The sequence below is a fragment of the Ambystoma mexicanum genome, chromosome 4p (genome assembly GCF_040938575.1).
Source record: "Ambystoma mexicanum isolate Mex_15411 chromosome 4p, UKY_AmexF1_1, whole genome shotgun sequence".
NCBI classification, from domain to species: domain Eukaryota; kingdom Metazoa; phylum Chordata; class Amphibia; order Caudata; family Ambystomatidae; genus Ambystoma; species Ambystoma mexicanum.
The window spans coordinates 229,974,947-229,995,169 of record NC_090927.1 but is presented as its reverse complement, the minus strand read 5'-3'; the positions used below and the strand labels follow the sequence as shown (position 1 = coordinate 229,995,169).

The following is a 20,223-nucleotide window of genomic DNA, read 5'->3' as shown; positions in this document are numbered from 1 at the left end:
TTTGAATGACCACTACAAAGCTGTCTGGAAATATTCCAGGAGACATTTTCAAGACGTAAAGATTCTAGAGCAGCTCGTCAGATGTTTTGGACCATGACTCCCATGATCCGTCTCCATTGACTATGCTGGCTAGGGGTGATGGGAATGGAAGTCCAAAGTATCTGGTGAGCCACAGGTTGAAGACCCCTCCTCCATAGTATTTATAATGCAGCATTAATGAAGTGTGTTGACTTTAGTATCTGGTTCAATTTTCCTTTGCTATTGCCTTCTCCTGTTTCCCTTGTGTCGTCTTTACTTTTTGCTTCTGTATGTTCATATATGCTATAGCATGTTTATTGACATACGATGACCTATGGTAGAGCGTATAACCTACTGCCGCGTGTATTCCTCTGCCTGATCCATTCAGTCCCCACAGCTGCAGGGCAAGGATTCATCGTTTGTTTCAAGAGGATTTCCATTGCAATTCTAAAGTGCAGTGCATGATTAAACAAACAGCACAATTACACACACCATTAATTGATGCAATAGTTAAGAACAAAGAAAATAAAGTTAATTTAATTGCCTAGGCTAACTAATATAAAGACTTTGATTAACTTTATTCGTGCAGCAATCGCGATAAATCTCAGCTAACATAACCAATTAAAACTTGATTTTTTTTTAGACTTACGTAGTTGACTGGATGGTACATGTGCAAACAACTACATCTTAATACTCATTTAGACAACACTATTAACAAACAATAGGAATAGTCTCCACAGACAATTCATAATGATCTGTCTAGCTATTTCTTTAGCATTTGAACTTACATCTGACCGAGATACTCCGTCTTTGAACAGATTTATGCATTGGGGGCTTTTAAACCAAACTAAACAGAGTGCCAGTAGAAGGGACAGCATGGGCCCATTTGACTTGTCTGTTGCCTCACCGAAAAGGACAGCACGTGATCTTTGACTCTAATTTATTTATTTATTTATTTATTTATTTATTTATTTATTTATTTATTTATTTATTTTGTTGATAGCGACCAGACCCGGAGGTATCACTAGTGATCTTTCAAGAAGTGACACCAAAGTGCTTCTGAAACAGATGAACTCACAGAAAGATGACAGCAAATGCCACAATGATTGCCAACACTCCAATCTAATGATTTTAAAAGTGTGAGCCCAGGCAAAGAGAAATGCTTGCTTAACCATTCTCCAGCACTTATCCGGCAGCTGGACTGTTTAAATAACAGTTCCTAAGCAGTGATAAGCATTTCTCTTTAACGAGCAACTTAATTCATTCTCCAAGCATTTAACCATTCACTGTCTGATTACTCCGCTAATGTACATGTGTGACCTAGACGTGCTTGTCTAAGGCATTTTGAAGGTAGACAGAGTTTAAGAAATACCTTTCATTTGGACTGAGGGGTTAACTCATAATCTAAATCGGAGTTTTAAATCAATAAGAAAACAAGGGCATGTTCTTTAAAGTCAAGTTTAACATGATGCACATTCATGAAGTCTGGCACCAAATACAACTAATCGTCAAAGATTTAAATAGGTGTTGATTTGCACAAAATGGGCCGAACACTAGCTGTTGATAGGATGGCCTAACCTTTGTCTGCTACCTTTATATGTATTGGGTGTAAGCTGGTTAATGAAATGGCTAACCCAGAAGGATTTAGACAGTACAGACACTGAGAGGTACTGACACTTTGTATGGGCAGGCAGGTGAGAATTCTACCACTGAACCACCTATGCACGTTGTATTGTTTTCATTGTCCAAGGCATTGGGCAATTGAACTGTCTGTAAACAAGAGTGAACCTTCTAGTAGATAAGGTAAAAGTAAAATAATAATGAATCCCATCAAAATCTTACAGAAGCAGACAAAAGGGCAATAAAAGTAATTGTGCATTTGAAATCTTTGAGGTTTTAGTGGTAATCTTGTTTGACGATGACAAACCTTTGTTTATAGTGTGCTTCATCAAGGTTCTTCACGTGGTCATTTAAAACATTACAATAAATACATTGGCATACATTTTACAGTTAATTTAGATAAAATGTGTTCATGGGTAATAAAGTAATACCACACATAGGTAATAAAATAACTGCACAATTATTACCCAATGTGTCTCTATTTTTACACCTCCCCATGAATATTGAACATTTTTTTCTCTCAATAATCAAATTAGCCCTCATGGGTTTGATTAGGAGTTATAAAATGCAACCTGCCAATATGAACGTTATATAGAATATTATCCCAATCTATATGGCTGTGGAGGCCTCTCTAGAGGAAGATGTAAGCCGGGTGCGGACAATGTCCCAAAGCATCATAATAGCAATCGTTAAAGCTGGGAGATTACTGTGGGATGTTTCAACCCACTCATCCAAGCCCTGCAACATCACTGCGCATTGCTGGCAGAAGAAACATCATAATGGCCACTGGAAAGCATGCTGCTCGCCAGATCACCAGAAAAGGCGGAGTGAGAACCTAAAAAATAGGCTGCCATCCACTTTTGACTATCTTAGTGAGCACAGGAGATCACTGCCTAAAACCACCATTGGGCTACCCACAAAGTAGCCTGAAACCACTTGGAAATAGAAATGCTGATTGCAAAAGAAACAGAGCTAGTTTTAGCTTGATTGTCAAAAATTGCTAAAATCATGGCTCACAAAACCACCAAAAAGATCCAACTTTCTTGTTGGGTGTGCCACATTACTCCACTGCAAGAATCCACATCAATACAATATCAGCAAAGAATCATATGCTATTAGAGCAAAATCTCGTTTTAAAGATACTGATGGAAAGAAAGCTGTCAAAGCTCACCTCTACCAGAAAGCCAGCGTTTTAAAACCATTTCTTTGTAAAGTTGAACATGGAACCCCAAACTATTCCAAAGAAGAGAATTCCATCAAAATGCCATATATGGTGTCACACAGTGATTTGATTGTTGAAAAAGACTTGATTTAACAATATGTTGCTTATTGTAAGTTTATACATTTTTTTTACAAGGAACTATGTTGCAATTGACCAGAAGGTAATCTGATTTGGTTAAAACTTCAAGAGGTCTTCTTTTCATGAGAACCCTTCACACCTGGGCCTTCCCACCAACACGAGAGGATATCGCATTGGCATGTAAATCAGGAGAGGAGGAGATTTTCTCTGCAGCCCGGAGGAAGGAACAATGGGGGCTTTGGGATGAATAGGAATATGCCGATTTGGGTGTAACTGGTCAACAACTGCTCTGGGAGAGACAGGACATGTGACCTCTGAGTCAAGCCAGCTCTCGGGGTGGAGACAAACCATTGTGGATGCAGATAGCCCAGCAAATATATGTTTTATAAAATTGCTTATAACAAAGTGTTCAAAACTGACAAAAGTGTAAAACGTTGCGATGGTTAAAATGAAAAGTTCACTCACAATTGAAGACTAAGCTGGACGCCGTGTGATGTTCTTAGATCAAACCCTGGAATTTATTAATATCGCAGCTGCAGTGTTTTTGCTATGAACATAAGAAATTACAGTAATATGCTCAGAGAGGATATGCATGCATATATCAAATTTGGAGCAGAATGAATATTGGTAAACCCACCAAAAATGCAAAATGTTGTCATTTCTGAACCCAAGCTGGTAGTAACATGAGACTTGAACAGAGACATGCCTTATTTAATCTGTGATGTGTATATGTATTATGAACAAGTTGTGTATCTGGGAAATATGTTTTTGGGGAAAAATAGAGTTTCTATGAAAAAGCAAAGGGGAGGGATTTCAGTTAAGCCATAAATACAGCATCACTCTGACTCATTCTGACGCGCTGATCCTTTCTCCAGTCAGGGGACAGGGAATTCTCTAACCTATCAAATCCTTAGAGGTTTGGGCATAGAGAATCAGCCTACCCACCCACTTTGGAAACACATAAATAAGGACTGCTAGGACAGATGAAAAACACACTCTTTTCCACTACTCAAATATTCTTGGTGCAGCACCCTGCCAGAAGACTCCAGAATCCAGATAGATCCAGAGACCAGACTCTAGAACCAAGCTCTAGAACCCTGAAGCAAAGGCCCAATCCCAAAAGCTGAACTCTTTTCAGCAGGCCTCAGAATCTACACCTTCAACAGCCGGGCTGTGCTGTTTGCTTCTAGCTAAGAACCCTGTGCTAGAACCCAGATCCAGACCCAGAAAGCAGCGCTGTATCCAGAACCCGTCAGACCGAGCAGACCAGAGGCCGTGCTGTGAGCAGAACCAGTACCCGAGACCGTCCGGTGGCGAGTGAAGTCCAAAGCTATTATCCAGATCTTGAAGGGGCCCATTCCATTCCATTCCAAATCCTAATAGTGAGTATCTAGTCCGGAACTGTCCATAACCAAGCTCTTAGTTTAAAGTAATCCTCTTCCATCCATTTTAACCTGTCCAGAACTGCATTATAGAATCTAGTGTCCATCCTGTTGATTCAAAATCTGTAAAGCGTGATCTGTCATTTTGAAATCTCGACTTTCTTTCTGCAAAATCTACTTTCACAAAAACCTCTGTAACAATTTGAACCGCACGTCCTAGAAGCGAAATGTAACTGTCATTCTAAAGCTAAGATCCTAAGATTTCCAACAAACCCATAAATCATTGCTAGTGTTGACATGAACCCATCCAAAGTATCTACCACTTATACTGAATCTCTTTTAGTGAATTAAAATCATTTTAGCATATTTCCCCTTTCATGACAACCACATTCAAAAGTATTTTTGCCTGTTTTAAAATCATTCCTGTGTCTCTCTAAGCTAGCTGGGCAAACTGGGATTGAATTGCATTGTTGATTAATATTCCTGAAACCCGTGTGCCCTCATTTCCACCATTGCATACTGGGGGGAGAGAGTAGTCACAGGGGAAAGAGTGATCATATTGTCTTTTGTTGAAATCATATCAAGTTTATTTCTCGGTTGCATTCTTTCCCATCATTGCATTTCCTTGAATCATATAAGGTATTCTCTGCTACAGCGTCCTTCATATTCATACTCCTAAGTGATTGAAGAGATTGTCAATTTTGTAATATTACCCCTTGTTGATTACCATCCATATTCATAAGTGTGCTATTCAGATATTATTTTGTTCTTTAAAGTGTGATATATATATTGTTTAATTCTTTAAATAAACCTTTTAATTTGCAAAACAAACCTACTTCTTGCCTCAGTGAGGTCAGGGGGATTCAAAGAGAGGGGCTTATATAAGGGTTCATCATCCAAATTTAAAGAACTTTGACATACAAATATATAAATAAGGGCTTCCATTGGGCATCCCAGACTAGGCATTGACTTAGTTGGAGTGCTGCATTGAAGTGAATTACATTACCCAACATGCACCTCCCCCAGAAAGAAGGTGGTTTCAATGTGTCTGGTTCATACACAAAGCCCCCAACAAGCTCTTTATGCTTATCCACAAGAAACAGGCCTTGAGTGAGAGTATGCCTAGGCGTTTCCAGCTCAAATTTGGATAGACATAAGTACCATGTGCTCCCTTCGCTGTTGATATTCATACAGGCCCTGGTGGTTGCCAAATATGGGAGCTGATTGAAACTTGTCAGCATAAATAGTCACCGAATTCTCGGATCGGGGGATTTCCGTTTATATGGTTGGGGTTTGCCCAGGATATATGTAAGTTCAACATTTTCCTGAATTGAACTGTAGCTTTTCGCTATGACCAGGTTGGTACACAAGTCCCAATTAAGTACCTTAGCACAAAGGGGAGCAATGCATGTATGCAGTTCTAATGACCATGCAATGTCCACTAGGAAGACCACACAAAGGTATCTAAACCACTTAAGAACTTTGTTAGGGCTATCGTTTATCTCAAGGGCCACAGCTCAAATATCGGGATTTTAGGGTGTACAGCAATCAACAAAGTCAGGCCCAGGTCAAGCCTCAGCATAAATCCAGGTTCATAATTATGCACCAGCAACATAAAATACGGTATAATACACTCTAGCCAATAAGTCACTTTTTGCAAAGGCCATGGTGTGTCTAAAGACCATATAAAATGGTAGGTAAAATGCTTTGCTTATACATTGCAGTCAGTCCCACAAGACTGTAGCCATGACCTGAGCTGATGTGATTCATAAAAGATGATAATTTCCAGAGGGCTTTTAATTCAATAAGCATCAGAAGCTCCTGGCACAATCCTTTTCTAGAAATCAAGGACCCTGTATACATATATGTCGAAACGAGATCTGTCACAAAATGATCCACATGCAGTGCAGCCAATGGTGGATGTAGCTTCACTCCAAAATACATTCTGTGTGTTTACCACGGTTCATACTCAGGTCTCAATGGGATCATTCATATGAGATTCCATCATTCTTTGGATACCGACCTAGGTATGATCTATTGCAAATAGGTCATCCGCGTAACTATCTGGTATTACCACAATATCCAATTCAGACGTTGCAGAAAATTCGAAGTGGAACAACTCGAACATCTATAAAGATCATATCATAGTCCCCTATGTTTCTGTTCACTTCATTGATTGCACATAGAAAAGCGAATGCAGTTTAAAATACCTTGCACTATCGATCATTGATTTTAAAAATGTTTCCCAAAATGAATCCAAAGAAAATGTAACTGCACATTCCAGGGAGCAATTTAATATTAGTCATGTGCAGTGATTTCCTTCCCAATCTAATGGTTTTCATGCAGACATATGGTTACAAAAAATCATATTTTATTTAATTTATACTAAATTGATTTCTCAGCATGAGTAGTTTTTTTATTCTGATCTGGCAATTTTTATCAGAGTTCCCAACATGAATCATAATGTTTGTATGCTCTTTGTTGTAATTGTAATTTGTTATGTATAACGCAGACCTGGGGATCGAACAGTGTTGCACACATGACCTGCTTTAGTCCTCTTTAGACTTGAACTAGCATCTCATCTTGTTTCTGTTTCATTAGACTTGAGCTACCTATTTAAACCACATCTACCAGCCTGGAACATAACATGATTTTCTTCACTTTCATTAGACGTGTGATATCAGTTTAAACCACATCTGCCAGCATACAACATAAGTGACTTGTTTCCACTTCAGTTCTCTTTATATTTAAACTGGCATTCAGCACGATGCCTAACAGCATGCAAGATCAAAGGCTTTCCTCCATTTTAGTTCTCTTTAACCTTGACCTGGACTTTAAGGGCATGCATGCCAGCATGCAAGATGAATGATTTTTCATTTCTCTTCTTACTTGTGATGTGTGGCAGGTTGTGGGGGAAGGTTAATCTCTCAACCTGGAGCTGGAGGCTCACCAGGCAAAAGCCAGAGCCAGCCTTGTCCAAGATGTGGGGCGTGGGAGTTGTGGGGGCCCAGTCCCTGAAAACCCGCCATGTGCCGCGAATGTCATCACTGATACTGCTCTTAATCACCCAATGCCTCCCAGTATATTTTATGGCCAGTGCTCTCTCTTTTCCATTTCAGGACTCAAATTCTCAGAGTTCACCTGGAAGCAACTAATAAAACTGGGCCAGAGCCAAGAGAAAGGAATCAAAAACAGCCAAACTGTCGTGTCGCCTGCTGCAAAGGCAATACAGACTCTCCATTCACTCGATTAAGAGGGCTCACATCCAACCCTCTATCTCGGGGCCACTAACAACTCTGGCAAACTGGTTAAAATTTGCAAGGAACTTGCCAATCCTTCTGCAATCTCCACATCTCCCCTGTCATCCCTGACCCTATGGACCTCTCTGACCTCCCACCTCATTTCCAAATCCCAGGACATTCTATCCTTACTCTCGTCTACCCCCTCCTGCTTCCCTCCCCAGCTCTCATGACTCCCTTGGCTTCCTTGTTCTCTTCCCTACTCCCCTCCTCCTTCTCTTCCATAGCACTGGACGAGGTCTCTAGAATAGTCCTCTCTCGGAAAGTCTCCTCCTAACTGGTGCTCCCCTGCTCCTCTAGAACAATCAAGGACAGCATTGATTTATGTAACCACTCCTATGTCTTCAGCTCCTTCCCTCAACCCCTCAAGCATTCCTTTGGGCACCCCCTCCTTAAAAAGCCCTCTTCCGAACCCTGCTGCCCTGCTAACTATCGCCCTATTTCCATTAACCCCTTTCTGGGCAAACTCCTGTAGAAGCTTGCCATCTCACAAATGACGCAACATACCGCATCTGTCGACTGTCTCCACGACAACCAGTCTCGCTTCAGAGTTGTCTACTGAACACTTGTGATGACTTGCGCTCCAATCTTGACTCTAACTCTACTTCTGTTCTTATCCTCCTGGATCTTTACTCCGCCTTCAACATGGTCAATCATTCGACCCTGATGAATTGGCTCTGTGACACCCCTGGCATCGCCAGGCCTGGCATTAGACTGGTTGACCTCCTTCCTCTCCTACCAACCTTCCCAGGTACAACTGGGCCCCTTTTCTCTCTCCTATCCCTCCCCTATCTCCTTAAATTCCAGAAGCTATTCAAGATCCTCCTTTTCTCCTCTTCCTTCACTCTCCGCCTCCCCTGCTAAGACCATTCTGCTGCCTCAGTGACGGGCTATCTCGTTCCATCTGAATACTACAGGGCCCCAGGCCTCCCTGCCCAGTCCGAACTCTCTCCCCTGCATTCCCTGGAACTTGCCCTCTGGCCTCCTCTATGCCCCTTCCCCCTTTTCCCTTCCCACCATAGCACTTCGCTTTGGCAGAGATTGGCAGTTCCCACCTCCCCACCTCACACTTCTTATTCTGCACTTGCACATTCTGAATTTCACAAGGCTTAGTAGGACCTTTATTGTATCTTTCTCCATTGTCCTGCCTTTTTTGTTTTGTGGTGTCTTGAAACACCACTTGTTGTATAGGCACCTGTGCAGGGTGGACTGTCCTATAGAGAACTCGGGATATTTCCTGGTAGTCCTCTGCACCCTGTGCAGGGTGGACAGTCCTATATAGAGAACTCTGGATATTTCCTGGTAGTCCTCTGCACCCTGTGCAGGGTGGACGGTCTTATAGAGAACTCTGGATATTTCCTGGTAGTCCTCTGCACCCTGTGCAGGGTGGACGGTCCTATAGAGAACTTTGGATATTTCCTGGTAGTCCTCTGCACCCTGTGCAGGGTGGACAGTCCTATATAGAGAACTCTGGATATTTCCTGGTAGTCCTCTGCACCCTGTGCAGGGTGGACGGTCCTATAGAGAACTCTGGATATTTCCTGTTAGTCCTCTGCACCCTGTGCAGGGTGGGCGGTCCTATAGAGAACTTTGGATATTTCCTGTTAGTCCTCTGCACCCTGTGCAGGGTGGGCGGTCCTATAGAGAACTTTGGATATTTCCTGGTAGTCCTCTGCACCCTGGGCCTCTTTTGTGTGGTAACCTATCAGAATATCACATTTGGGCTTGCTGAAAATGTGTAATATGGTGATTCTTTAAACATTATTTCCAGGGTCTCTTTTGGGTCCCGTAACACCACTGACCATCATAAGCAATTTGCACTTACCATTTAAATGTTGGACAGCACACCAGACATCGGTTGGGGTTGTGAGGCTGTCTTGTACTTCACAATGAGAACCGCACACTATAACAGATGTGTTCCTCTGAGAAAATCCGGTTCCTGTCAGATGCAAGTCTCCTCTTCCCAGACATCCTGCAAAGAGATATTATGTTAAAGACATGACGAGATCACTGCTGGAAATGGGTATTATTAGCTACGGGATCCCATGGTGGGATGCTGGTGAAAGCAGGAGATTTTTCTAAGGCCTCCTTTCCCCTCCCCCGTCCCCTGCGTGATCTCAATTTCACTTGTCCTAGTAAGATCGTTGTCTTTCCTCTGTTCCCCCTCTCTTGCCTTGTCTGCCTTGAAACACTGGTGTATAGGCGTGTTAAAAATGCCATATCATATCATATCCCAACACAAATAAACTTTTCTATTTCGGGTTTTGAATTCATGAGTAACATTTGGGAAATAATCCAAGAGAGGAGGAGTGTTTCCTAGAATGTTGCAAGCAAAGTATAAAAGGTGCACACTTTTTAAACCAACATGGCTTGCTTAAATATTTCTGCAGATTACAAACCTAAAAAGCATGTGTACGTGTGTTGTGACCAGACCTGTAACTGGTCTAGAGGTTAACTCTCCCAACCTTAGTGCTAACGACGTCTGTTCCCTTCAGTAATAAAAGCAAATTCAAAACATGAATACCCTTGAAGGGAGCCATATCTGGAGAGACATATTTTGGCAGATCTCGGACCTGGGAAATCCGGCCCAATGACCAGTGCTTAACGATATCAAGACTGCATTTAACAATACTTTTCGGGGTTGATTATAGCACTTTGTATAGCAGGCGAACGAGAGTTCAGTGAGCTGGACGCTTTTAGCATGATTAAATAAACACAAGTAACAAAAAAAAAGTGAACACCAAAGGTTTGCGCTTGTGTATGGTGTCTTAAAGGACTGAAAACGTGTGTTACCGCATTCCAAAACTCCATCCTTTTGTTGTCTGGTCCTATTGGAATTGAGGATTTTCCTTGCTCTAGATCCTAAACTGTGATTCCACTTTTCCTTTCCTCTCTGCTATACAAATACGCTTTTGTGCCAGCATATATTTTTATGTAAATGCTGTGGATTCCTTCAGTGTGCGCCTGTAGTTTACACCAGCAAAAAGCAAGCAGACTCCATAGGAATGCATTATAAATGCTGCATGCCATACGTACATGGCAAATGGCATTTACTCAATTTACACGATGGAGTGCAAAGGGATGGCTTAAAGGCATTTACGCTCCCTGTTAGCCACAGGAAACAGTGTCCTGCATAGCTAGGCATTGCTGTCCTGCTGGGAATGACATGTATGTTGTTGCACATGCCCCTCTCTTGGGCACTCACACATACCAAAAGCTGAGATACTGTAATGCTCTCTCAGTGGTCCCTTAATCTTTTTGTACTGTTTCCAGACCAGGCACCCACTGGAGGGGCAGAGGTAAAGAAGGCAGCACCTCCTAATGCTGTGTCCTCTACTCACCTGCTGGGTCTCGTGTCCCCCTTCCGGGTGCTATGCTGGTTGTTACCTCAGCTGCGGGCCCTTCTGTAGAGTTGAGTGGCTCATCTCCATTTGGAGAAGGCTCCAAATGTTGAATATTAGTGAACCTTCTTTATTTAAGTAAAAAATGCAGTGACCCCACCAGCAATAGGCTAGCATTGCCCATTTCAATAAACCAACAGTCTAGGAACCTTATTTTGTGTCACCAAGAACACCACAATTTTCCTCTTCATGCAAACACAATTTACAGTGGCATTTGGACTGATCCAGATGTGAAACATCCAGATTGACAATGATGAAAGAGAGTCTGCCCCCGGGTAAAAGACCTCTACAAATTGCACTTGGGGAATTGAGGACTTTAGCCAATCATGCATCCAAATACCATTAGCACGTTTCTTATTTTATGTAATTGTGATTTATACCAGGCCCCATTGCCATCTTCATGCTGTGCAGGTGCCCTGGCGGTCCGGAGAAGGAAGGGGGTTGGGAGAGCTCAGTTATTGGGATTGAAAAGGAAAAGCGCAAGAGCCCGTTGATGTGCTGTTGGCAGCTTCAGTTCGGAAAAAACGGTCACTGTGTGCTGGTTTATTTTTAGTTGGTAGATGCAGTGTTTGGTGCATGAGCATGTGTGGGTGATTTGTGTGCAATTGGTTTAGTTTCCTGCTGAGTGTTGTGCAGTGTCTGTGGTTTGTGGTGTTCTTTTGTTTGTTCTCTTTGGTTGAGGTATGTGTGGGATTTGTTCAGTGTTTGAAAATGAGTATGCAGAGTATTAGAGATTTTTTAGTGAGGTTAGTTGGCGTCATCAAAGTCCTTTTGTGCACGGTTATGTTAATATGATGAGTTAATATTATTCTATGGTGATTTGTGGTAGAATTCTTTATTTCTTTGGATAGCCCTGTTTCAGCCCATCAGTTTTCCGTTGCTTCAGTGTTTCTATTGTGATGTGTTAGCGGCTTTCCCTTCAATGACATTTCCTATTTAGCTTGGTGAGTTAAAGAGCCATGTGGTAACAGTTTTCTGAACTTTAGGTGACCTTCTATTGTTCGTATTACCTCTGGGAGTGAGTTCCAAAGTCTTGCCGCCATATACTGTAATGAATGAAGACTAAACACGGGCACAAGGACATTATGTTGATTGCTATAAACTTTTAGTAAAGCAAAAAGAGGGTTGGAGAAAAACGATCTTGTCCTATCACTATGAGGGGTTTCCCTGCATCAACAAAACTAAAGTATGCCAATGTCAGAATTTTCAAAGGCAAAATAGTTCTCCGTCTTGTGTCTGAAATCCTAACCTGACTCTTTCATTCTAAACCTATAATAATGTGAAAAGGGATGTAGTCTTTAAACTGGTTACAGTTGGTTCTTTCCACAGTTTCAGCAAAAAAGTTCCAAAAGGGTGCACAAAGAAACAAATATGCAAAGCTCCACAATCCCCAGGAGGGGGCTCCCTTCCAAAGAGCTTCTTAGCTTTGGAATAGTTCACAAACACAGTTATTTTCCTCAGTATTATACAGTTATCCAATCTGGGGGTTTGGCTCCCTACCACAGGATTTCACATACTCAAGGGATTTTCTGTTGCTCCTTGATTACACAATTTACTCAAGTTTCTTGTCCAGGGGTATGGTTATCTTGCCCTAGAGTTCCACAATCTTAAGAGATGACTCATCCTCTTCCAATTCTTACACTACATTTAGCATGTCTGGGGTAGTCTCCTGCCAGTTGTTCAAAACTTTTACTTTTTACTTTCACCTTTCTCTCATGCCTGCCTCCTGCCAGGGCTTCTGTGAACAGCTGCACCAAAGGAGTATGCGTCTTCCCTTGTGCTTTTGCACTTCTCCTATGACTGGAATACTCTCCTGCCAGGACTTCCGCAGTGTTCACTTTGGATTTGTGTGTGGGTCCCAGACTTATAATGTCGCTGCCTGGTGTACTCTCCTGCCAGGGCTTTCACAACATAAACTTTTGTTATTGTGAGCTTGCACAGTGAGCTTGTCTGACAACTACAATGAGGATTTTAGGACTGGGGTGCATTTTTGAAAGCTGTGTCTAGTACTAACACCACTTTTTAATGGCCATCACAGCAACCCAGACACTCTACACACATAGGAGCTTCTTTTAGAGTTGCAAGTAAATTGTGTGGCAGGGTCCTGCTTCATTTACACTTTTAGTAGGCAGGTCCCATATATGCAATGTTCAGCATTCGTACAGTGGAGTTCAAAGTAAGAGCAAAAAGATGGGGTATATGCTTTTAAGACACCCTTGTGCACCCCATAGTGCAAATTGAGTAAATGCCATGTGATATGTACTTATGGCATGCAGCATTTTTAGTGGATTCCTATGGAGTCTGCTTGCTTTTTGCTGGTGTTAAATGCAGGCGCACACCAAAGAAATCCACAAAATGTACATAAAAATACATGCTGACACAAGTGTGTGTATTTGCAAAGCAGACAGGCAGAGACCTTTGTTGCTCGTCAACACAGAACATCATATCACCAGTTAGAGACAATTAAGCAAAGAAGTCAACAGTAGTGCTACAGTACTATCAGATACAGGGCAGAGAAACGGTGAGTGCTAGCAAAGGCATGGCTAAAGCAAATGGGAGAAAATCCTAGGCACAGTCAAGACAAAAGACGTTAGTAGCAACCACAAATGGTGCATCGCTGCCAGAGAACAAGAGGCTGATGAAACAGGTAGTATGGCAGCCACTGTGCAATAGAAAGGAACAGATCCTTACTCATGCATTGCCAAGGACATAACACATTTGAAAATATGCCATCCCTGCATCAAGAAGATTCATGAGGACTCATTAACTATGAAAAGTGTCTGAAAATGTCAGACAAGCGTTATACGGCTAATCTTAGTCCCATATTAGAGAGGTACCATTTTGGGAATGGGTCACAAGAAGAAAGAGAACAAGTAGAACAATTCATAACAACACCAAGTAGCCTGGATGCTCATAGAACGAAAGAAGCTTGCACAAGTAGTGAGGGGTGCCCAGCTATCCGGATGATCTGTAATAGATGCAGTATGGGTGCTGTAGGAGGTGGCCTGTGGAAATGAAGGAAGCAGTAGCAAAGATGTGGTGTCCGGTCATTTGGTTGAAAATAAATGGTCGAATGACCATGTGATCGAATCAAAATGGTCGGAAAAAAAAAAGTTGAATTTATTTATTTATTTATATTTTTTTTTTTGTTTGGTTGCTTAAAACATATTTTTTAATAAAGAAAAAGGGGGGTTGGGGGGAATCCCCTTTAAATAAAAAAAAAAAAAAATGTGACCTTTTTTTTTCGACCATTTTACATCGATCAAATGGTCACTCGACCATTTATTTTCGACCAAATGACCGGTAACCCAAAGATGTTTTAGAGAAGGCAATGTGTGCTGTAAAGGGGTTATTCATCGTATCAGGCTAACGCTGTGTAGGCAACCATTGGTGCATGAACATCAAGGCATAATCGAGAGTGTAGAAGCTGCACTGTTGGTATCAAAGTTAGTAGAAATTCACAACCTGAGAGGCAAATCGAGACTATGGGCCTCATTACGAGGTTAATAGTAACCCCCCATTGCAACCGGCGAGTGGCCGCCAACCTCGTAACACCGTTTCTGCTGCCTGACATCCCAGTGCCACCAGGATATTACATGACCCAACGGCCCAGGATGTCAGGCGGCGGGAACTGTACATTCCCATTTCCAGGGAGTCCCATAGGACACGGAATGGGGACACAGAAGCCCCGGCACATCATTTGCATCTTGTGTTTCAATGTGTGCAAAAGTGACATATTGCACCATATAGTAAATAAAATGTTTGTAATTAAGTGGGCATTTGAGAATGCAGATTGTCTATCTAGGGCACAAGGTTCCAGGTTCGCACAGGCTATAATCCTTTAATGGGCATCCTTACAATATAGGGACTTGAAAAGTTGTCATCACGCATAAGGAAATGGGGTACCAGCCTGCATGAGAACAGCTTTGATAGTGTATATGTTGCAGGCAGCAGGAACAAATCTGCAGACTGCATATCATGATTCTCTAAAAAGGGGAACTTGAGACATTAGCAAGGACGGATCAGGTTATGGTGATGGAGCGAAGTGTGGCGTCTAAAAAAGAAGGGAAAGAAGCCAAACAAGGAGACTGAGTACTCAGAAGGATCAAAGAGGGACTAGAAAGTAATGAGTGCAGTCGTGCAATGCTTAAAGATGTAGGACGTGAGTCATTGTGGGCAACAAAGGATCAGCTTTGCACAGAAGATGATCTAGTAACCAGGGGCAATACAGTGTTGCCTCCCATTAGGATAGCGCATAATAGCTATTGCCCAAGAGAGAGAGTACGGCCTTGTCAAACTAACTGCAAATTAAGGCTGACTACAGGTGGCCAGGTGTGATTTCCCAACAGAAAGAACGGTTGTAAATCACACACTTTGCCCATGGCACTTACGTCGGTTCCAAACCTTCAATGGTAGCGCAATGGGCTAGACATAGTGGGACCCGTTCACGGTGGTGAGGGTAGCCCATACTGCACTGCATTCATAGATCTACTCACCAGTGGGTAGTCATATCACATAGTATCAGATGCACCAGGCATTTGAAAGTCCCTGGAAGGAGTAGTTTACTCAAAGGCAATGGGTGCAGTACAAGTATGAAAGGATAGGCAGATTCCTACAGAGAACAGGACAGTGCAACACACCCGTTTAATATCTCCATAACATAACACACCTAATGGTACAGTTGTAAGGTTCAACCAAATATTTAAGAATAGTGTCCAGGGACCATTAGCAGAGGGAAGTGACTGTAAGTGAGCAATCAGGATGAGTGAAGCAAATAGATTCATACCACATCCTACAACGTGGGTGTTATCATTTTCAAAATTTGCAAGGAAGGTAGCTCAGGCGGTGTCCGCTACGGCTCAGCAGAGCTAACATGGTGGACCTTGGCAAGAAGGTCACAGAGGACAGAATAAGGGTTTGTCAAATAAGTAACAATGTGGCTTACAACCAGTGCAAGGCAGTCAGGAGGATCCCTTTGGGTGTAGGAGATAGGGTGAGGATTACACAAGCTTACATGCTGGTGGCATAGCTAATTTATGGTCCAGGCCCATTGTGGTTAAATGGATTCTTCATGGATTGATCAGAACGGAGGATGGACATATGTGGAACATCAAATGAGCAGCTAACTGTGAGTGTCCGCTGAGTCAAATCACAGTTAGGGAGGATCACGTTAGCACTCAGTTGAGGCTCAATGAAGGGGCTAGCAAGCCTCATTACTGAGCACAGGGAATCTAGAGACTAGGAGCAGGAAGCATTCTGTTATTCAAAGGATAACATAGAGCTACTGCCCTCCAGGAATCTCCAGTAGCGTCTCCACTCCCTGCTGTCCTCCATTGTTTTTTTCCCACACTACACTCCTTTTACCTATCTCTCCAACCTGTCCTCCCTCGGATTTGTCTATGCGGTGGAGATGTGTGATATTCGTGAGACATTGCTAGAATGCAATAATGTCACCAAAGAAGATTCTTAGAATGTCAGTTGTTTGAGACTGGCTATTCATGCCAGTCACTGTAAGGCTGTCCCCCACACACAATGATGAGTTTATCGCCCTATGTAAGGATTGAATACATCAAAATTGTCCTTGATTGTCTATATTTGAGTGATGAACATAGGTTCTTAACCCCACTCTGTTTGTAAATTGATACATTAAATCGAGTATTTATATTGTATGTTCCCCCCAACCTGTCATGCAATCAGGCTATTGCGCAGGGTTGTCTAAATCCAGGCCTCGAAGGATATCCCTTATTAAAATGAATGAGAAAAAATGTGCATACATTTAGAATCATTGAATGCAAATGTATCTCATGAATGAGGGGTGTCCTGAAAATCAGATGTGTGCCTGGCCCTTGAGGCCTGGAGTTGGACAACCATGGGCTATTGGATTCATTAGGCCCCACAGAGATGTGAAGTGTACCTGATCCTCTCCCCGCTTAACCCTCTGAGAACATTGAAGAATCCTGCTAGGACAAAAAAACCAAGGCATTACAATGCAGCTGAATATAGCTTTCATGACCCAGGTGGGACATGGGCTTTAAGGGGCAACCAGCCCGAGCTTTGGTAGGCCTAAGCAAAGCAAGAGCCTCAGCTCAGGCCGCGGGCCGTTAAAGCCCATGTGCCCCCCGCATCCCCACCAGGGCGTGAAACCTATTCGCACCCCAGGATTTACTGAATGGCTGCTGACATTAAAAAGAAAAAGGGACTAGATCCCTTTTTGGACGACGGCGGCCATTAAAAACGTGTTCCAAAATGGCCACCATCATACAAAAAGGGACGCAGTCCATTTTCTATTTTAATTGCGGTGGATTAGGAAATACAGATTTTCATTGGTCAATCTGTCTTTTCCGAGTTGCGAATATCTATATCTGTCCCCCATTCAAATCAGTTGCAATTAGCATATGCACTTGGAAATTCTATCCTACCCATTAACTTACCAAGATTGTTGCGAACTGATGTAACCGTAAGTCGGGATGAGTAGGTAGCATTTGATGAAGCCCATCCTCTCTTAATGCCATAACCCTTCACTCTATAGTCACCAGCTGGCAGATGAGGCACCAGGCATTGCAGTACAGTAGAATTCCCTGATACATTAGCACAGATAGAATCTCCAACAAAGATCTGCACATTCTCAACCTCTGTAATCCTTAAGGCCGCTATCCTTAGAAGCCGGCGTGTATAATTTAATGGATATAGGAAAACTGGAGTGAAATCTTGACTATAGTTGATTTCTCCCCCATAATACACACGTCCATCTATTTCAATCGATAAAGCACTGGACATGTTCCCAGGAGGTGCTAGGCACTGGATGGTCACATAGCTAAGGGCTGTGATGGCACAGACAGAACCATTTCCTATTCTGACTGTCGTGCTTTGTCCTTGCAATGCAAAACCTTCAATAGTCAATGGCGCTCCGCCATTGATGCTGATGTTTTTAGGGACTATGCTTATAACCTGAGGAACAACGGTGAAGTCCATTGACCCGTTGCTAAAACAAGCTTGACCAATCCCTTTGATGAAAACTGAAATACTGTGCCTACCAGGATACACATGGTTGAATTCACACACAACTGTGGTTTGATTCCTGAAGGCTGTGTTGCAAAGTGTATTCTTATCCACCCATACGTCAAGCTCGCCAATTGAATGGTCCAATCTTTCTCCTCTGATATGGAGGGTGGATTTATTTCCGCTTACTTTGTGTTTAACTTCCTGAACTATTGGCGTCTTTTCTTCTAGCGTATGGAATGTGCAGTTCCCTTGGCACGCACTAGAAATCCCATTTGTAATGACTGTGATATTGATGGCCTGTGACCAGTTAGACATAAGAGTCAGAGAAGGGTTTGAATGAAGTCTACACCTGATTGTGCGGTTGCTGAAGTCCTGTACTGCACATGAATATTCTTCACTGGTAAGGCTTACTTCAACGGAATTGCTGGACGATTTGAAGAACTGTCCGGATATGGTCAATGTCGCTCCGCCACAAACTGAGCCACTCAAAGGAGATATAGAATATACAAGAGGTGTCAGGTCAAAAACGGTCAGCGTTGAGGAAATATCTGCATATCCGGTTTGTTTCTGGAACACACTGATTGGATACATCCCTGCTTCCAAACCATCCAATAGCAAAGAACAATAGTGTGGCGTGTCATTGGCCCTTGGTGTCTCAAGGTCACATGAAGATCCTCCCACCTGAAGAGTCGAGTTTGTCAAGTTGGTTCCCGTAAGGTTAAAGAGTGCCTTGGTGCCTTGGATTTCCCAAAAAATTGCTGAAACCACTGAGGTATAACTTTTGTCATAGGCAAAGTAAAATGTTTGTGTGGGGTACCCTAAATGGCAACCGTGTAGATCTCCAATGAACACCCGAATCAGAGCATTGATGATGTTTAATCTCACGGACGATCTGATTGGTCGGCTCTTGCACTGAATGACTTCTTCTGATGCACTGATGATGTCACATGTATCCGTGTGTAAAAGAACGGAAACCAGTGAGGAGTTACTACTGAATCCTTTTCCAGTAATGGTAAGCAGTGTTCCACCTATATGAATAATACAAAAAAAAAGAAATGTTATAATAATTGAACAGTTGGTCAAATCAGATTCATTTTTCAACAAATGTACCCATACGTCTGTGTAGACACCAGCCAACCAATAGGGATGCAGAGGGAACTGTGTGTTAACTGCAACAGCTAGGTGTTCTCTGGTTGAACATCCAGTTGATGAGTTAGCCTTTTTTCTACTGGAATGAACTGTGACATGGGGGATTTTGGACATTAGAAAATATATGTTACGTTATCTTGCATTTGTACAGCCCCTTGTGCCATAGTTAATGGCATCGAAGCACTTTGCCTGTCAGAGAGGAAACGGAAAAGTATGAATGATATTCGAAGCAGATGGAAAATGGACATTCAACTGGTTTAACTGAAGTCAGTAAAAACACTCTTTGGAAACAATAAATGCAGGCGAGAACTGAGGCAGCCCAAGGCAGCGCACTTGGTGTGTGCATATTTACTTTACAGGTAACAGACTATTTTCAACATGAGGTACAGGCAGGGGGGGAAGTACTTTGCCCAGAATCAATAGATATTTGGTAAAGTGCTCAAGTCAGCAACTCAGCCACCAGACCCTTTTTCCTGCACTTGTTCCATTAGCCTTTGGGAAGGGTGCAGTGATGGTATTTCCTATCCCTAAACAAAGGATATGCAACATGAAAGGCAAATTATGGACAGTGTCTGCCAGTGGCAGCTGTTACAAGTGGAGGTCTTTAATTAAACACATCTTCTAGCTTCTGGCTTGCCCCTTTCTTAGATTTTATCATGTTATGTCATCCACTTGTGTAATTGGTTAGATTTCTCCTGTTATATGTTCTTCGTGAGTCCGCAACCTTTGGCTCTCTAGATGTTTTGTACTACAACCCTCATCAGCTCTAGCCTGCATAGTCAATGGTACAAGACCATGGGAATTGTAGTCCAAAACATCTGGACAGCCGCATGTTGCAGAAGAAGCTTCTTTCGGCAGAGACATACCAGTGTTTTTCGTGATTTCTTTGTTGCCTAGCCACTCACAATATCTCAGCCCGAGCTAGCACATGGCCATTTTAGCATGTGCAAAGAGCGATACTATTTAGGGGGCACTAGTGTTCCTTGGACCCTCTGCAGCTCTATTGTTTGTACTGTTTACCCACTGTGCAGGCATGGATCCGATCAAGAGCA

The 20,223-nt window shown here is 42.5% G+C and overlaps 1 protein-coding gene across 2 annotated transcripts in view; it reads right to left on the bottom strand.

The window, feature by feature from the left end:
* Window positions 1-20,223, bottom strand: part of PKHD1 (PKHD1 ciliary IPT domain containing fibrocystin/polyductin) — a 4,356,595-nt gene that overhangs the window by 3,349,658 nt on the left and 986,714 nt on the right. For both annotated transcript variants that reach the window (XM_069605754.1, XM_069605755.1), the window contains exons 32-33: window positions 17,452-19,050; window positions 9,445-9,591 (exon numbers count right to left, since the gene is read on the bottom strand). In XM_069605754.1, coding sequence (XP_069461855.1) covers window positions 9,445-9,591; window positions 17,452-19,050 — 1,746 coding nt within the window. The remainder of the gene's footprint in view (window positions 1-9,444; window positions 9,592-17,451; window positions 19,051-20,223) is intronic.